This window comes from Babesia bovis, chromosome 2, assembly GCF_000165395.2.
Source record: "Babesia bovis T2Bo chromosome 2, whole genome shotgun sequence".
In the NCBI taxonomy this organism is placed as follows: domain Eukaryota; phylum Apicomplexa; class Aconoidasida; order Piroplasmida; family Babesiidae; genus Babesia; species Babesia bovis.
This window is the reverse complement of record NC_010574.1, coordinates 65,512-81,021: the sequence shown is the minus strand read 5'-3', so window position 1 is coordinate 81,021 and position 15,510 is coordinate 65,512. Positions and strand designations below refer to the sequence as shown.

Sequence of the window (15,510 nt, the reverse complement as noted above, 5' to 3'; positions counted from 1 at the left end):
GTGATCAAGGGATTCTATTAGCCCCCACGGTTTGCCCTAAGCGATGTGTATTTGTCTACAGGTGTTATAATTGCTCACAAATGAAGCATATTAATCGAGATATGTATTTGTTATTAAGCGCGTAAAAACTCCTATGATTCAATAAAAGTAGGAAGGAAATCGCATTCCGCGCGAACATTTTCCGGCACAATATACTTCGGCGCAACTACGACAAGTTTCATCTATGATTTTAAGATGGGCAATTCATATTGGTACTTACCGTCACCTTTGTCGATATAGTCGCTTTGTGTCCGATAATACATCTGTCTAACACAACCTTATCTCCCAGCATTACATTATCCATGATAACACATTTGTTGATAGAGCAGTTATTTCCTATTGTCACATTATCGCCTGAATGGGGGTATGCGTTGTAGCAATTGAAACAAACCCAGTACTGATGATTTAATTGTTGTTCCATCACCTAGCTTACAACCTTCACCGAAGACAACGTCACGAATCTGGCAAGTTCTTGTCGCAATACAGATAGATACTTACCTTTGAACCAGAGCTATTTATGGTGCCAGTTTTGTTTTTCTTTGTTTTATCGAAGCACTGTTGCATATTAACTTTCATCAAGGTCTCTATGCTGTTAACTCTGCAACACTGTGATGCATCGCCAACATATGGATACTGAAAGATGAATCCTTTATTGGGTAAAGATGTACCAGGATGTGCGTTTAATTCCTCGGTTAAGTTTTTTGCTTCTATTTCGCTCTGAGGTTCCCAATTTTGCTGTACGTCTTGCATAGCGATGATATACGGAATAACGTCCAGCTGAAAGATATATAACTATACCGTATTCCTTACCCTAAGGGAAGATTGTTTAAAGCATTTTTCTGTAAGCATATGGATGATATCCTTTGAGAAAACGTATATATGTGCATCATATAAATCGCAACGTATACTGCATTTGTTATGGTTGCGGAATGTCCATTTGCTAATATTGGTAGGTTCTCCACTACACAGTGATAAGTAATTGGAGATGCTAACAACTTTTGAATGATCGATATCCAGCATAGCCAAGACTTTATATTTATATCCCCAGCCTCTGACAGGATCACCTCCCGGTGAGGTTTGATCATCCGATTGATCTTTATTTTTCTTGCCGGTGGAAGCAGCAAGCTTCTCTTCTATGAGGGCTATTGTACACAATCTATCAGTGCTCAAATGATCTTGTATGAGCCCCTGGAAATTGAAGTTACCGTAAAGGTCACACGGCACAACGATAAAGTGACTATTAAGCATCGTCGCCGCTATTTTGACAACATGTGACGTAGATGGTATCATTCCATCATATTCATCTACTACATGAATGGATATGTCTAAATTCAATGCGTTGATATGATCATGCGTTTGGAATTCTTCTCTTAGATGCTGTTGAATTGATGATTGATCATGCTTATTAGCGAATACTAGAATTTTTTTGATTCCAGCTGTCAACAAGTTATTGACGGTTCCAGAAATCAGTGATTTATTTCCTACTTTTAATAATGCCTTTGGTACTTCATTAGTAAGAGGTAGTAAATTGTCGCATCCATATGCAGCTAAGATGACCGCAGGTATGCTGACTGATTCCTGGTTTTTTAATGCTGTTAAATCTCCGTTTGCCATTTTATTATATACTTTGGGTATACTAGAGTGTATAAAATACTGTTACTCAGATGGGATTATATGAGATTGCAGGGTCGAAGCGATTAATTAGAGCCATTTGAAGCCAGATCATACACATACGATACCCAAGAATATCCCAAATTCAATTCATTACACATCGAATATCCAGCGCATGGATGACATACTAGTACGACAAGCAACGGTAAGTTAATATTGTTGAATGTTATCACGATTTATAATACCCTTCAAAAAATGTCGAAACACTCTTAGAAAATATGGAGAAAATAACGCATTAACCTTTGTACAGGTTGGTATCACTACGGAAGACATTCAAAACCACTGCAAAAAACATCGGTATTGTGGGTTATTTCCGTTACGAAGACACGATTATTCATACAATCGTCCAATATTCTTGAATTTACACAGCCAATTTTCACCGCATTTACCAATAAAAGCAAAAATATATAACCTTGATATTATATTGGTGTAACTGCTCCGTACCAAGTAATTAGAAAAGATTTGCACATTGCCATATTTATTTCTAATCATAGGTTTATTTGACTTACAATAGTATATTTGATTTTAATGCTGGTGTTTGTATATAATCTATATATTAAAAAGAAGCTAGGCTGTTATCCCTAGATTGGTAAAGGCTGTAATCTAAGTCTAACACACCCGCGACAGTTTTTAACAACAAATAAATTGCTAAATACATATACAGAATGATTATAGTCTGTAGAAGATAACATCTGGTTTTTATTATGACTATTGCCTCAGGATATACACATCACTGAATCGTACGGCACGTTGTGTTTTATAATATATTCTCGCAAGATGCACACATAGTATGCTATCATACATCTTTGAATATTGGACGAAGTTATATGATGTCAACAATGACTATATATCCTGGTACTATATGTTTTCATCTTCTACTAGTGGCGTCTACCTGCGTCCACAGACCAGGAACATTGCAACTACTGTAGTAATAAGAGACACATACGCAATCTCTCATAAAATTCATCCGAGGTTCATCAAATTTGACAAAAAGTATTTACAACGTAGTACTTCTGAAGCCTCTCCCTTCCGATTTGTTTGATTCTGTAGTTATTGGCCTTATAAAACTTGCGTCGACGTTGTCGTATAGACACAAGATGTATATCTATTCGTTCTGATAGTAGTTGATTTATGATACGTTTGTTGAGGACTGTATATAACTTGTCACCAACCTCCGGATCACATAAGGTAGCTTACTTTGTGTACGTTTTGAAAGATCCGGTAGATTCCTGATTAAAGGCCGGGTAAACACCAATTGCATACCACTGGAGTCTTATTTATAGAAGGTTGTGTAGTAGTATTAGATGTCTCTTTTTGATATTGTGCTTATTATACTTCCAATATGTCATCACCTAAACGTGAATCCGCCAACAATGCTCTAAATAAAGGATCAACTGCTGAATGTCTAACAGCCACCGCTGCTAAAGATGAAAAGGTTCAGCCAAAATTACCCCGTATGTTTACTGTAAGTGATTATAATATTGTTTCTATATTTCGTAGCATCAGGTGCTCATAGGGTTTCTCAATGACATTTTTTCAATGTGTACATTTACGAGGCGCCCTTCTATTTCGGTGAAGTTAGTCGATCTTATTGAATCGGGACCATTCACGGATCGGGAGTACATGCTTGTATTGCGTTTCGAGAAGAAAGGGGTGGCTTACGAACTTTTGAGCCATGATTTCGCAGCTGCAATTAAAGGTATTTCATCTATATCCACATTTAGATTATGTTACTATAACATCCCGTTGCTGTGAAGTATTTAACGTACAAAAAGTATTGCGTTGTCAAAAATCAATGTAACATTTGGTAATTCACGCCATCAGCACGTGTATTTATAGGAACCTATTTACATAAGCACAAGGCTATTTTAACTTGTCATATCAATTTTCTAATGGAGATATAGGTTACAACACAGCGAAGGCGGATGAGCTATTGCATAAGGCTGAGACACTATCTGTAGGTGTGGCATCTGCTCTGGTTAGCAGCCTATCCAAACCCACCGTTTTCCACCAAATACCTACTTCAATATTAAAGAATTTTGTTCCTAAGGGATTGAACCGTGGAGGTCTTTGGGCATACATGTCACTGCCGTCCTTTTTGGGCGGGGGCGTAAGAGATGATAAGGTTGTACGGGAGCGTATGGCACGAATAATCAACTCAGCTAACGAGGGAATTCGTCCAATTACGGGTGCTACAATTGTTTCACTTTTGCGTATTTTATATTATATGAAAGCGGAGACATTTTTACGCCCCGTTTGCGTTGCCCTATGCCAAGAATACATAGAATGCTGCAATGATATCATTAGCTCACCACCGGTCTTACATTTTGGCACGTCAGCTGGAGTTTTCACAAATGAGTTTTTACTGCAACATGTTAGTACCCACTTGAACAATGTGAACGTTCTTGGAATGTTGTCAAATGAAGACCTTGTATTATTAATTGCCTCTTTCAAGGGTTCATCTACATTGAACTTAACATACGTAAGGAAAATTCTAATGTTACTGACCGAAGAGGCTGAGTTTTTAAGTGCTGAGTGCGCGTTATCATTGATTTGTGTTTTGGTAAAATTAGGTTACAGTTTTGATACAAAAACAGCGTTGACACGTCTGATTTTATTCCGTTTGGCTTCTGCGATTGAGGAACTTCCAAAGAGAAGTTTAATACTATTATCTGGCCTTGGTCTTGTGCGTTCTGATTTGCCTCATTACAACATTGTATTGGACAATGTCTTACTCAAGTTTCACTTAATTGATCCCAATGACTTAATATTGATTGGTGCTTCATATGCCTACGCCAAGCATCTTTTTGCACATGATGATGCATTACGTTTAACGGAACCAAGGAGCAATCACATTTTTCATTGTTTGGAATTTTATGTTAACAAGGCATTGTGGACTACATTGCTAGAGAATGAGCGTTTAATTCCGTTTATGTTTGATGGAGATTCTTTAACGAAGAATATAGAACAGAAGAATGACTCTAAACTCACGAACTCATGGACTACGCGCAGTGCCACCGAACGATCTTCACGCAGAGGTTTCGGTTCTAATTCAACTGCTCCAAGCGCAACTAAAGAAGATTTGAAATTCGAAAGACTGAGTAGTATGGCTCCTTCTAGTAATTCCTCCAAGCTGTATTACTTGAATTTGGTTGAAGACAGTTGTTTGAGGTTCGCTGAGCTTGATTTTAATGCATTGTGTCTAATTTTATTTTCACTCCTAGTATCGAATATCGATGTTTCTCCCATTCATGAGGTTAGTTTTTCATAATAATAGCAAATGTGATATAGGCTACGTTAGTGGCTCAGGGTTTTATGCTACGCAAGGGTTTGAATCCAGTACAAATTAAAGAGGTTCCTTCTTCTGAGTCTGGACGTCAACATAAGCTATGTTATGAGATATTACAATATGCCCAGCACCCTAATAATGCCGAATCACCCCTTATGTTTGACAACATCCGGGCGTATTATCCTCCTGTTGAAGTAATTCCTGCCGTTCCCGTGGCGCCTACTGTTGTGTCACCTATAGCAATCGCTGCCACACCAAGCAACGGATCTGATACACCAATTTTATCTGCTCCAGATTTAAAGCACTCGGCAGGGATTTCTGAAAAGGCGGCCTCTCCTATATCATCGCCTAAGTCGCAGTCAACATCACCTGGACCGACTCCAATACCAGAAATCAAAGGTAGGTTTATTATATTTGTTCTATTGGCGTTGTAATTGGTATTACATGTATGATATGCGATAGTTAAAATTTGCACGAAGTGGGATTCGAACCCACGAGGACTCTCGCCCACCAGAACTTGAGTCTGGCGCCTTTGACCGCTCGGCCATCCGTGCTACACAATTGCCTCTATTTTATTTGACTTATTCAAAATACAGTTGACGATCAAGTGTTCCACGCCATTTCTTCTCTTACATCGGCTCTGAAAGGTAAAACAGGAAATACAACTTTGACACCTGAAGATGTACTGCGTATGTACGTTTCCGTATTGTTTTCTCATGGTGACTCTACAACGTCAAAGGCAGATGACAGTGAGTTGGATACGCCACGTGAAGCAGGTACATCGCATATAGCCGGTGGTAATACAAAGGATAATGAGTTATCTCATAATTCCCAGAAGGATGTAAAGGCGGCGCACGGACCTACCCATGCCGTTGATTCTACTAAGGGATCAAAAAGGCAACCTGTCTTATCTGATAACGAATGTAAATACAAATTATTCTTCTCTATTCGCCCGGTTTGTTATTACCGCGCCAAGTTAGTGAAGCGTCGTGCTGCTGTTCGTTATACATATGTCAAGGTTAACACACGATTCCGTTGATAAACAAGCATAGATGATTTAAAACCATTCACCGGCTAGAGTGGAATGTTATTAATTGTTATATGTTTTTTTAATTTTAAAATTCAAATCATTTTGTGTCTTAATGTGCTTTTGGTGATTCCTCATGCCGTATGTTACATATTGGCGTAGGGTCTCGTTATCCTTCCTCATAGAGATACATATTCCGTTTATATTATTTTTTGTTAAGATAACAACATTTCGTTAAATATACTTTAATGTTACTTGGTAACGAATTTAGATCCCTTTTAATATAGTGTCCGTACAACCGTGTTACATGTGAGCCATATAGCTGTTGAACGGTTTTTGTCTGTTCATTATATTTCTTATATGTTTAAAACTTGGAAGTCTGTGTTTTGTATCATGTCTCCGCATTCATGATGAAAGTATTCGGACTGTGTGTCTGCCAATTTTACATGGATTGCATCAGCTCATTGAATGTGTGACCAATGTGTAGACCATCTGTATGATATGAAATATGGCTCACTTTACATCTGTTCATTTTCGTTGTCAAGGGAATCTTGACTTTGGTCGACGTCTTGCTGTTGTTGGCGACCATCCTTCGCTCGGCAACTGGGATATTAACGCATGTCATGAATTGCAACGTATTAGCACTGTAGATGATGTGTGGACTTCTCGCACGCCTGCTAGTCTTCCTTTGAAGGAGCGCCGTGAGTACCGTTATGTTGTGTTGAATGACTTGGGTGGTTTTGTACAATGGCACGAGGATTCCATTCGTCACGTTGAGCCAACTGGTCAAAACATGATTGTAGAGGATGATTACGGCTACTACCGTGAACAATACACTGCGAAATCTGACGCCGGTGTACCACCTTTGCATCCCATTGGGCCGGAAAATGCTCCCAGCGGTACAGATTCTCTTTGTGCAATTCAAAAGTTGCACGGGTTAGATGTTGATCCCAATGCTACTGTATACTTTGTGTCTTCTAGGTTACCTATTCAAGTTTATCGAGGTGCTGATGGTGTATTTGCCATTCGTGAGTCCAATACCCCGTTGACTACTACGCTGTGGAAGATAAGGAAACGCTGTAGAAATAAGATGCGTTTTGTCGGTTCATGTTTGATAGAGACTGATTGTGATTCAAGCTCCAATGATGTTAGCGGCGAATCATCTGGTGGCAATTTCAGCGAATCGGAGAAGGATGAGTTGCGTATTTTGTTACTTGAGCATGACTGCATTCCTGTGTTCATTCCAATAGACATCTTATCTGGTGCTTTACGTTTTTGTAAGGAGCACCTGTGGAATTTGTTTTATAATATCGGTTTATGGAATGTGGATGAGCAGCGTGAGTTCAGTTGGGAGCTTTGGAATGCCTATGTCGGAATGAATCAGCATTATGCTGATCTTGCTGCAACTCATGGTTCTGAGGATGATTTTTTCTGGGTACATGATTATAAATTGTTAATGGTACCTCATTTTATAACTCGGCGTATGAAACGTGCCAATATTGGTGTTTTTATGCACGCCATGTTTCCATCATCCAATTTATTTTTGTGCTCAGCTGTTCGTGAGGCTATATTACGAAGTATGTTATGTGCTGATTTGATAGGTTTTCAATTTTTCGATTACGCACGTCACTTTTTGACATGCTGCAAGCGTCTTCTTGGTCTTGATCATAGTTCTAGGGTTGGCGGAATGCTTGGTATTGAGTACAATGGTCGTGATGTTATGATTTTGTTATCCCACAGTCACATACAACCTGACTTGCTTGAGTTTATGTTAGATGAGCAAAGCGTGCAAGAACTCGTCAGTTCGTTCCGTGCTGAATGGCAAGATCGTTTTGTCATTGCTTCTGTAGATCGTGACATTCGTCTAGCCGGTTTGTTTTTGAAGTTTAAAGCTTTTAGAAAGTATTTGGAGAGTTATCCTGTATCCCGTGGTAAGGTTCTGTTGGTTCAATATGTATGTGCAACGGACACTCTTTGGGAATGTCGTCGCGAGGAGGTTGTGAAATTGCTAGCCATTGTTGATGAGATCAACTCTGCATATGGCATAACTCATGTTGTTTTAGAGTTTAACGTCTGTCCAGAACGGCGTTTTGTGTTATTTGCTGTTGCTGATTGCCTTTTAGACACATCAATTCGCGGTGGTATTAACATGCGAGCTTTAGAGTACATCTACTGCCGTCGCGGTAGATCTGGTTCTGTGATTTTGAGTGAATTTGTTGGGTTTAGTAAGATGTTATTGTCAGCTATTCGTGTCAATCCTTGGCATATTGAGAGTGTGGTTGAGGCTTTGGACAGGGCGATGTGCTATAGCTCTGAGGAACGTGCGGAGGTTGCTCTTCACGATTTTGAATATGTAATGAGCAGCGATACCGTTGCATGGGTTGATCATTTTGTTCGTGAGATGCATTTTGCACGTAAGCGACCGGATATGCTTCACTTAACTTGGGGGTTTGGCAACAACTACAAGACATATTCTGTTCCAAGCACGTTTCAGCTGTTAGATAAAGATTTAGTATTGCAACGTTACCACAGTTCGGTTCGCCGTTTGATTATGATTGATTGTGAGGGTACAATGTGTCCTAGTTTATGGGATATACCTCCTCGTTCTCCTCAGGATTGCGAGCAGCGGATTCGTTTCCACCTATCTCCTATGGAATCTAATGTAGACAACATTCGTATTTTATCTTCTAACCCGCTCAATATAGTTGTTGCTATAAGTGGGCGGAACAGGGACTGCTTGGAGACTTGGTTTCCCGATTTACCTAACCTGGGTTTATGTGCAGGGTATGGCTACTTTTATAAGATTCCATTCCTTACTGGCGGGAAGTGGAATTGCATGGTCGAAAATGTTGACGACAGATGGAAAGTAATAGCTCTTCAGATAATGGAGCAGTATGCTCATCGCACTCCTGGCAGTTACATTGAGAATATGGACGTCATGGTGGTTTTCCAATACCATCATTCTGATCCCGAATTTAGTGCTACACAATCTGTAGAATTGTTGACAGTTTTGAAGCAGGTGATGGCACCTTATCCTGTGGATGTCCAACGTACTAAATGGAACGTTCACGTTTGTCTTCGCGGGGTTAACAAGGGTGCTACTTTATTAAATATCGCAGAAAACTATTGTCGCATATATGGCGATTTTGACTTTATTCTTTGTGTAGGTGATCATCGTTCAGATGAAGAGATGTTCAAGGCACTTGAGACCTTGGAGCATCGTGTTCACGGTGCTGCTACAAACATTGAAAATGCCCGTCGTAATTCGGGTTACATTTCGGTTACGGTTGGAATGAAACCGACTAAGGCGATGTATTATGTGAATGATTACACTGAGGTGACAGATTTATTATCTGCTTTGGCTACTTTTGATAATAATGTTTAAATAGCTTTGTAGTTTCCTTCTGATACTTTTGTTTATCTATGTGGCGTAATATCACCCTTGCAGATACGTATGGCGTTAGATCTTTCAGGATATCTTGTAGTTCATCTTGTTTGGCGTTGATCAGTATCCCCTACAGTGTGTTAATCATTAGAATGTATCCATACCTCGAGAAGTTTGAAGATGGCTACGGCGATCGATAGTACATAATTATCTTCCATGGCTAATATTGCATCCCACAATATGGCGGCTGTTTCTACTGAGAAGCTGTAGGTAAACAGTGTGAGGAACCACTGTGATGCGATTATTTTGGTGTTGACATTGTTCTTTTGTAGATGGAGGTATAATTGGTTCATCTTGCGGTTAAGATATAGGTCCAGGACATGGCAATATTTTTCCAAATGTTTCATTTGAGGGAGAAAGAACTTATTGATATCGTGTTTCTCCATCACACTTATCTGTTGCACATCGTATTAGCATACTTTGTTCGTACCATTGTGTAGAACGCATCTTCTTCATCCATATATATTACGAGCATTCCTGCGATAAATGCCATCCCCTGGCAGTATCCTGTTGTTTAGATAATTGGGTTGTGATATACCTACCTACGTCCGGGTTATACATTGCATATGCGCGCAGTACGTTGAATAGTATCTGTTGTGTATAATTTGATTCGTTGAATACTGAATGATTTGGAAAGGTACGATTTACATCGTTTTTTATTGCTGCGTCATGTTCACACATGTTAAAATTTACGAGGTGAGTGTACAATCCTCTTGGAGAGCGTTCTTTATACTCTTCTGTATGTGCCCATATTTTCCACATGATACCACGTTCAAAGTCTGACACCCTTTCTATCATTCGTTTGGCAATTCTTTTTCTATCATGTGGTTTTAGTTCCATGTTTGAGTTGTAGTAGCTGATATTCAATATAGCAGACGTCGGACATATACTATTGTCTTTGTGTCTATGCATGGGCCAGATGCTCTTCATTTGGCCGCACGAAATTGGTTTATTTATATATTGCGGTACGACTATATGCTATCAACATGCATTGGTTATGTCGACGATGACCTGTATAGATTCTTATACCTATGTATTATATTCTGATATCTAGACATTGAGGCAATTTTACAAAAGTACTTATGAGCGATCGGAATTATCTTAGTGATGGGAATCCTATAGACAGTCATTGTGGATAAAATGATACATGCGTGTTCTTATTCTCTGGTCTATTTCACTTAGTCACATTTGATTTAATGGTATGTGCAGAGATTGCCGTTGAAAATTCTCAACTGACTTACGCAATTGTTTTTTGTCCATATCGTTTGTGTGTTCGATTATAGAAAGGTAGCACACCAAGTGATAGCGTTGTTTTAATTGATCAGTCTTTAGGGGCACCATTGAGGCGTTTGTATCACGTGGTCTATATAACCAAAACTAAACATACTACACATGGGCACAAATCGACCATTTTACACTACACCTACCAGTATTATATATTAATTACCAATTTATCACTAATGTGTTGCCATAATTATAAGCTGGCGCAACACTGCTACTAATTTACTAGGGTGTGACGATCGCGCGTCTTGTACATTTCTTTGAATTTCGCAATGTAATGGGCTACTTAAGGATTAGATCTGTGTTATAATACCTGTAATATATGTGTCAACATCATTATATTGTATACTTCTCTAGCTGTACGCGGGATTACGTTATCATAACTTCGGTTTATTTCCTTTGGTTCTGCCATGGAGGATACTGAGCGTTGTTTATTTTCGGGGGTTTCAGACACTATGGATTGTTTGTTTCGTAGTTGTGTGCCTCGAGCTGAGAGTGACGAGGTATGTACGTTGAGGTTTAATTTACATACCCTGTATAGGCTCCTTGCAATCCATCGAATGCCAAGGACGACGATTACCGCAAAGAGGAGCTGAAGCAGCTGGTTGGTGTTGTTATATGTTTTTAGCAACATTGTAGGTTGGCATATTTGCTTCTCGAGCTCAAAAATTCTTAAATTGCACTCGAATATTGCTTGAAACAGAGGAATTCAAGAAAGCTCGTTATCGTTTGGACTGCAACCTTCGGGTAGTTTTTTGATATCTCATAAGTAATATTATATACAGACTTTAACCGTTGAAGGTGAACACGTTCCGTTGGAAATTCATTTATCTGATGTTAGTTGTTTTTTCTTTGTTGTAATATTTTCTACAGGTAAAGGCAGTTTATGGTTTCGAAGACCTACAGTTGTTAGATGCTTATGATTCTTTTTTGGTGGGTGTATATGTTATTGTTTCTGAATTTCTTTAGCGCAGCAACATAATACAGAAGCTATCCCAAGATGATCGTGACCGTCTTGCGATTGTTGAGGTATGCTACAATGATTGCAATTATATAAGCTGTAGTATAAGAAAGGTTCTGCTGATTGTCAGTTGATTTTGCTTGAGCAGGAGATTGAAACAAGTGATCCACTGATTACAGTTCTCCGTATCCTTCAGATGCATGCTATGAAGCATGGTTCATCGGCGTGAGATGCGACTGAATTCGTTGCCCGGTTTTATCATCGGTTTTTTTAAAATACCACATGTGTCATTATCGTTATATATTATCTCAATGCTATTGTTGCCCTCGTTTTTTATATGATCATAGCATGAAATTAGTAAAGATCATTACTTCTGCAATTATTTGTTTCAACTATCGCTTCACTTTAGATGCTGATAACAATTCTTCTAAAGAGTCTAAACGCTGTACAATTCTACCTCTATCTGGTGCGAATATGTGCATTTCTATTTTAACTTTGGTATTTATTGTCAACAGCTTGCGTTTGCGGTATAGTGTACCTCCTAGTTCACATAGCACCTGGGTAGCATTATTAATTTAAAACATCTGACCTACAGTCTTATATGAATTAGCTATCTGTACTACGTATGACGTTCCACCTCTGCATTCTACTACATATCCATCTGCCTGTACCTTGTTTCCCTTTACGATTGGCCCTAGGTTGGGTACTTTTACTCCTTCTGCTTGGCCATATATTGCTCCATAAGGTGTAAGTGGTCTATGATTGACTTGAAATGCGCACGTTGTAAGGATGACGCTAAACAGGATGATGGGAACATATGTCCCTTCTCTGATGTAGCGTTGCATGGGACGGTGTCTTCTTACACCCCTTGAGTTAGATTACATTTTATTCACTATCTCTTTGCCTATTCAATGGTTAGGCCGTTTCATCTCATAGATGACTGTTACTGATTTTGTACTACTTTTGTTGTCCAAGTTTTTCCTATATTATCGTATGTTGCACATCACTATGGATTCGAATCGCTTTTATTTGCATTTATAACTAATTGAAGTTGAAATGTCGTATGTACGTTGCGATGTGTATTGTTTTGTAGATTCTATTGTGCATAGCGGTCTATTGTTAGCACATTAGTATTACACATTCCGGACATAATATCAAAGAAGTGTGCTCCATCCATATATTTTCGTGTATATTGATTTTGACGTGTAAATTTAGGTATTCTTATTTATTTGAATCTACAAATTCGACGTCGTCACTGTTTTGATGCATTTATGATTCTTTGCTAAAGTTCTTAGTTTGTCGCCACCAATATATGCGAATTTTGGTTGTATATGTATAGATTAGATGCGCAGATAAGATTATTGGTGCGGTCAGCACTATGGTCGATATTTTGAAGACATTGTCTAATCGCTTGGATTCTCGTGAGGTTGAGATAGTGGACAATCTGTCACTTTTAGAGACTTCAGCAACGTCTTTGGTTGAGGATTGCAACGCTAGATTACAATCCTGCTTGATCTCACGTGTAAACTTATGTCTTAATGAAAACTTCGACTCTACTGAAGACTTTAGCAGTCGCTTTGTCAGGGCTGCCGATACAAGTGCCTGTGCTCTGGACAAGTTAAACTGTGCTGTGAAGGTGGTTGATTTTGTATCTGTTTTATACGATTTTGGTTGGCGCATTTTATCGAGTCATAAGGATGGGGACCATTCAGGTTGTAAAGAGAATATCCATAGTTTCATTAGGACTGTTGACGAGTGTAAACATGAAGGTTACTGGGATGAGGTATCTAAGGTACTTTCTCGTGGTTACATTGATGATGTGATGCGTCGTTTGCGATGCTTTGTGATTGAGCAGTTGCGTGGCGATCTGACTTCAGAGCAGTCTCAGCTATACACTCGACTTGCCATTACGCTTCAAGCTCGTTCTGAGGCTTATGAATCCTACTGCAAAATTGTAAGGATGCGTATGGCTGAAGTATGCTCGAAAAATCAAGGATCTACTGTTGGAGTTCGTCTTGACGGAATTATAAAGTGTGCTGGTGTCCTGCTACTGAGTCAAGCTCAGGCCGTGCACAATGAGCTTGGTTCTAGCGACTACCTTCGTATATGTCGGGAGATCCATGCTTTGACATCTGCTGAAGCATGTATGATATTCCGCTCATTTTTAATATCTGGTTTCGCGCCATTGATTGGCGACAGCAACATTGACTCTGATGTTGATGCTGTATTATCAAATATTGAATCCAGTTTGTCTGATGATGCTATCTTCTTTGATTACGTTTCAGACATGAAGACCTTAGACCGGGTTTTAGACGATATCGCATATTTAAGTTCACTTTGGTGTGGTTATGAGGCATCATATCAAAGCATCGTATCTCCTATACAACGCTCTATGATCGGGTCAATTGATTTTACACCTGTTGGTACGGATAACGTGGGTTCATGTACTGACGCAACTTGTATCCTTCAATCTATTTTGTCACTATATGTGCGTCTGGAGAATGCTGCAGTGACAAACAGCCTCAACCATGCCATTAACAGTGACGCTATATATATCACCTCGGTTGATGAGGGCTATGTTGCTTCCACAAGTACTATTGTTGATGATTCCTTCTTTGTGCTTCAGAAGGCACAGCATCGTGCTGTGTCCACAGGTGACGTACAAGCTGCTTGCGCCACTCTTAATCAGGTTATAGCCATTATTCAGGGTACATTGAAGGGCGCTCTCGTTCGCAATTTATTGGATAGTCAGAACATATACAAAGTATATTTGGAGGTATTTTATCATTTTGTGTTTTCTAATGTTCAATTCAGAATCCCGACAATCTTGTTAACTACTCATGGCATAAGATGCTACATGAATACTTTGAGCATAATAAGCAGGATTTACCAGAGTCTGTTCCATCTCGTTTTAGTTTCATTCATTGTGTGAACAACATTGAGGAATGCTTTAACTTTTTATCGAAGTTCAAGACTGAGATTTCATCTTGCTTCACTCAGGAGTTTTCTCAGCAGACTAATGACAAACTTTTAGTGGAAAGCACTTTGGAATCTTTGGATGCTGTTATGCATGATTTCCACGAGTTACTTGACATGGCATGCAAAAGTGCATTGAGTATTTTGAAGGTACGTTTTTAATTTATATAATCATTCAAATCTGTCGTAGTATCATATATTCGAACCTCTGAATGCTTTTTCGTCGATTAGCTTTGTTATAGATGAAGAGTCTTATTCCTTGTGCATGGTGAGTTACTATCAGGTTTTGGGTATATCCGTTTACAGTCTGAGAATCCGTTTTTGGAGAACGTATCAGTTACTCTTCGTTTGGTTTTCGGTCATCTTTCTACATTCTATTTGAGTTCCAGTTACTTGCGTTGCATGGAGACGTTAACGGAGCGCATTTGCAAGTTCCTTGAGCACAGTATATTAGACAAACACTTTACAATGTACGGCGCAGTGTACCTTGACAGCATTGTTCGCTCTCTGATGCATGTCTGCACTTCATATGAGCAAAATAATCGAAGCCAGTTTGCCACATTGCTTCTTATCACTGATGTTTTGAACTGTGGTACTCATGAGGAGACATCACACCTTTACAGTAAGTCTTTGGTGATGAGTGATAAACTGTTATAGGTCAAGGTTCACGTGAATTGATCGATCGTTACTTTTCACTCCGCATTGATGCCGACATCAACGACGTGCCCACTGATACCTGAGTTCAACTCTATCGAATTCATTTTTATTGTTCTAGTTTTTACTAGATATGTGATCTGCAGAGATAGTACGTGTACTATATC

At 39.1% G+C, this 15,510-nt stretch overlaps 8 protein-coding genes across 8 annotated transcripts; 5 read left to right on the top strand and 3 right to left on the bottom strand.

Annotated features, from left to right (window-relative positions):
- Nucleotides 1-81: 81 nt before the first annotated feature.
- BBOV_II000340 (uncharacterized protein) lies at nt 82-2,423 on the bottom strand. The gene is made up of 5 exons (XM_051767225.1): nt 850-2,423; nt 538-816; nt 431-500; nt 260-393; nt 82-221 (listed from the first exon to the last, which is right to left on the bottom strand). Exons 1-5 carry the CDS (start codon nt 1,651-1,653, stop codon nt 132-134), a joined length of 1,377 nt encoding a protein of 458 aa, XP_051623090.1. The 5' UTR covers nt 1,654-2,423; the 3' UTR covers nt 82-131.
- Nucleotides 1,707-2,148, top strand: BBOV_II000325 (uncharacterized protein). Its single transcript, XM_051767902.1, has 2 exons — nt 1,707-1,855; nt 1,961-2,148. The coding sequence occupies exons 1-2, from the start codon at nt 1,826-1,828 to the stop codon at nt 2,141-2,143; spliced, it is 213 nt and encodes a 70-aa protein (XP_051623864.1). The 5' UTR covers nt 1,707-1,825; the 3' UTR covers nt 2,144-2,148.
- Nucleotides 2,424-2,482: 59 nt separating the features above from the next.
- Nucleotides 2,483-6,088, top strand: BBOV_II000320 (uncharacterized protein). The gene is made up of 5 exons (XM_051767729.1): nt 2,483-3,175; nt 3,211-3,409; nt 3,615-4,966; nt 5,002-5,398; nt 5,596-6,088. Exons 1-5 carry the CDS (start codon nt 3,053-3,055, stop codon nt 6,036-6,038), a joined length of 2,514 nt encoding a protein of 837 aa, XP_051623089.1. The 5' UTR covers nt 2,483-3,052; the 3' UTR covers nt 6,039-6,088.
- Nucleotides 6,089-6,223: 135 nt separating this feature from the next.
- On the top strand, nt 6,224-9,450 carry BBOV_II000310 (Glycosyltransferase 20 family protein). The gene has a single exon (XM_001609510.2). It carries the CDS (start codon nt 6,535-6,537, stop codon nt 9,409-9,411), a length of 2,877 nt encoding a protein of 958 aa, XP_001609560.1. The 5' UTR covers nt 6,224-6,534; the 3' UTR covers nt 9,412-9,450.
- BBOV_II000300 (Rab-GTPase-TBC domain family protein) lies at nt 9,358-10,479 on the bottom strand. The gene is made up of 4 exons (XM_001609509.2): nt 10,014-10,479; nt 9,902-9,978; nt 9,576-9,866; nt 9,358-9,541 (listed from the first exon to the last, which is right to left on the bottom strand). Exons 1-4 carry the CDS (start codon nt 10,399-10,401, stop codon nt 9,389-9,391), a joined length of 909 nt encoding a protein of 302 aa, XP_001609559.2. The 5' UTR covers nt 10,402-10,479; the 3' UTR covers nt 9,358-9,388.
- A 420-nt stretch (nt 10,480-10,899) lies between these two features.
- BBOV_II000290 (uncharacterized protein) lies at nt 10,900-12,180 on the top strand. The gene is made up of 7 exons (XM_001609508.2): nt 10,900-11,255; nt 11,294-11,356; nt 11,392-11,499; nt 11,538-11,588; nt 11,626-11,685; nt 11,722-11,781; nt 11,817-12,180. The coding sequence occupies exons 1-7, from the start codon at nt 11,163-11,165 to the stop codon at nt 11,940-11,942; spliced, it is 561 nt and encodes a 186-aa protein (XP_001609558.1). The 5' UTR covers nt 10,900-11,162; the 3' UTR covers nt 11,943-12,180.
- Nucleotides 12,079-12,787, bottom strand: BBOV_II000285 (putative integral membrane protein). The gene is made up of 2 exons (XM_051767289.1): nt 12,307-12,787; nt 12,079-12,270 (listed from the first exon to the last, which is right to left on the bottom strand). The coding sequence occupies exons 1-2, from the start codon at nt 12,556-12,558 to the stop codon at nt 12,106-12,108; spliced, it is 417 nt and encodes a 138-aa protein (XP_051623843.1). The 5' UTR covers nt 12,559-12,787; the 3' UTR covers nt 12,079-12,105.
- Nucleotides 12,788-12,934: 147 nt separating this feature from the next.
- BBOV_II000280 (COG4 transport family protein) lies at nt 12,935-15,460 on the top strand. The gene is made up of 5 exons (XM_001609507.2): nt 12,935-14,489; nt 14,528-14,839; nt 14,880-14,957; nt 14,996-15,311; nt 15,347-15,460. Exons 1-5 carry the CDS (start codon nt 13,092-13,094, stop codon nt 15,427-15,429), a joined length of 2,187 nt encoding a protein of 728 aa, XP_001609557.1. The 5' UTR covers nt 12,935-13,091; the 3' UTR covers nt 15,430-15,460.
- The last annotated feature ends 50 nt before the right edge of the window (nt 15,461-15,510 follow it).

Bases quoted from the DNA above. Each gene is read 5' to 3' on its own strand.
- BBOV_II000300 (XM_001609509.2), bottom strand. From the start codon at position 10,401: ATGAAGAGCATCTGGCCCATGCATAGACACAAAGACAATAGTATATGT. The intron at 9,979-10,013 runs GTAGGTATATCA...TCTAAACAACAG, and splicing joins AATGTATAACCCGGACGTAG to GATACTGCCAGGGGATGGCA. The intron at 9,867-9,901 runs GTACGAACAAAG...GATGTGCAACAG, and splicing joins AAGATGCGTTCTACACAATG to ATAAGTGTGATGGAGAAACA.
- BBOV_II000320 (XM_051767729.1), top strand. From the start codon at position 3,053: ATGTCATCACCTAAACGTGAATCCGCCAACAATGCTCTAAATAAAGGA. The intron at 3,176-3,210 runs GTAAGTGATTAT...TATATTTCGTAG, and splicing joins AATTACCCCGTATGTTTACT to CATCAGGTGCTCATAGGGTT. The intron at 5,399-5,595 runs GTAGGTTTATTA...TTCAAAATACAG, and splicing joins TCCAATACCAGAAATCAAAG to TTGACGATCAAGTGTTCCAC.
- BBOV_II000285 (XM_051767289.1), bottom strand. From the start codon at position 12,558: ATGCAACGCTACATCAGAGAAGGGACATATGTTCCCATCATCCTGTTT. The intron at 12,271-12,306 runs GTAGGTCAGATG...AATGCTACCCAG, and splicing joins TAGCTAATTCATATAAGACT to GTGCTATGTGAACTAGGAGG.
- BBOV_II000340 (XM_051767225.1), bottom strand. From the start codon at position 1,653: ATGGCAAACGGAGATTTAACAGCATTAAAAAACCAGGAATCAGTCAGC. The intron at 394-430 runs GTTTGTTTCAAT...ACCCCCATTCAG, and splicing joins AATTAAATCATCAGTACTGG to GCGATAATGTGACAATAGGA. The intron at 222-259 runs GTAAGTACCAAT...TTAAAATCATAG, and splicing joins CTATATCGACAAAGGTGACG to ATGAAACTTGTCGTAGTTGC.
- BBOV_II000280 (XM_001609507.2), top strand. From the start codon at position 13,092: ATGGTCGATATTTTGAAGACATTGTCTAATCGCTTGGATTCTCGTGAG. The intron at 14,490-14,527 runs GTATTTTATCAT...TGTTCAATTCAG, and splicing joins TATACAAAGTATATTTGGAG to AATCCCGACAATCTTGTTAA. The intron at 14,958-14,995 runs GTGAGTTACTAT...ATCCGTTTACAG, and splicing joins AGTCTTATTCCTTGTGCATG to TCTGAGAATCCGTTTTTGGA.
- BBOV_II000290 (XM_001609508.2), top strand. From the start codon at position 11,163: ATGGAGGATACTGAGCGTTGTTTATTTTCGGGGGTTTCAGACACTATG. The intron at 11,256-11,293 runs GTATGTACGTTG...TACCCTGTATAG, and splicing joins CTCGAGCTGAGAGTGACGAG to GCTCCTTGCAATCCATCGAA. The intron at 11,782-11,816 runs GTATGCTACAAT...TATAAGCTGTAG, and splicing joins ACCGTCTTGCGATTGTTGAG to TATAAGAAAGGTTCTGCTGA.
- BBOV_II000310 (XM_001609510.2), top strand. From the start codon at position 6,535: ATGGCTCACTTTACATCTGTTCATTTTCGTTGTCAAGGGAATCTTGAC.
- BBOV_II000325 (XM_051767902.1), top strand. From the start codon at position 1,826: ATGGATGACATACTAGTACGACAAGCAACG. The intron at 1,856-1,960 runs GTAAGTTAATAT...ACCTTTGTACAG, and splicing joins TACTAGTACGACAAGCAACG to GTTGGTATCACTACGGAAGA.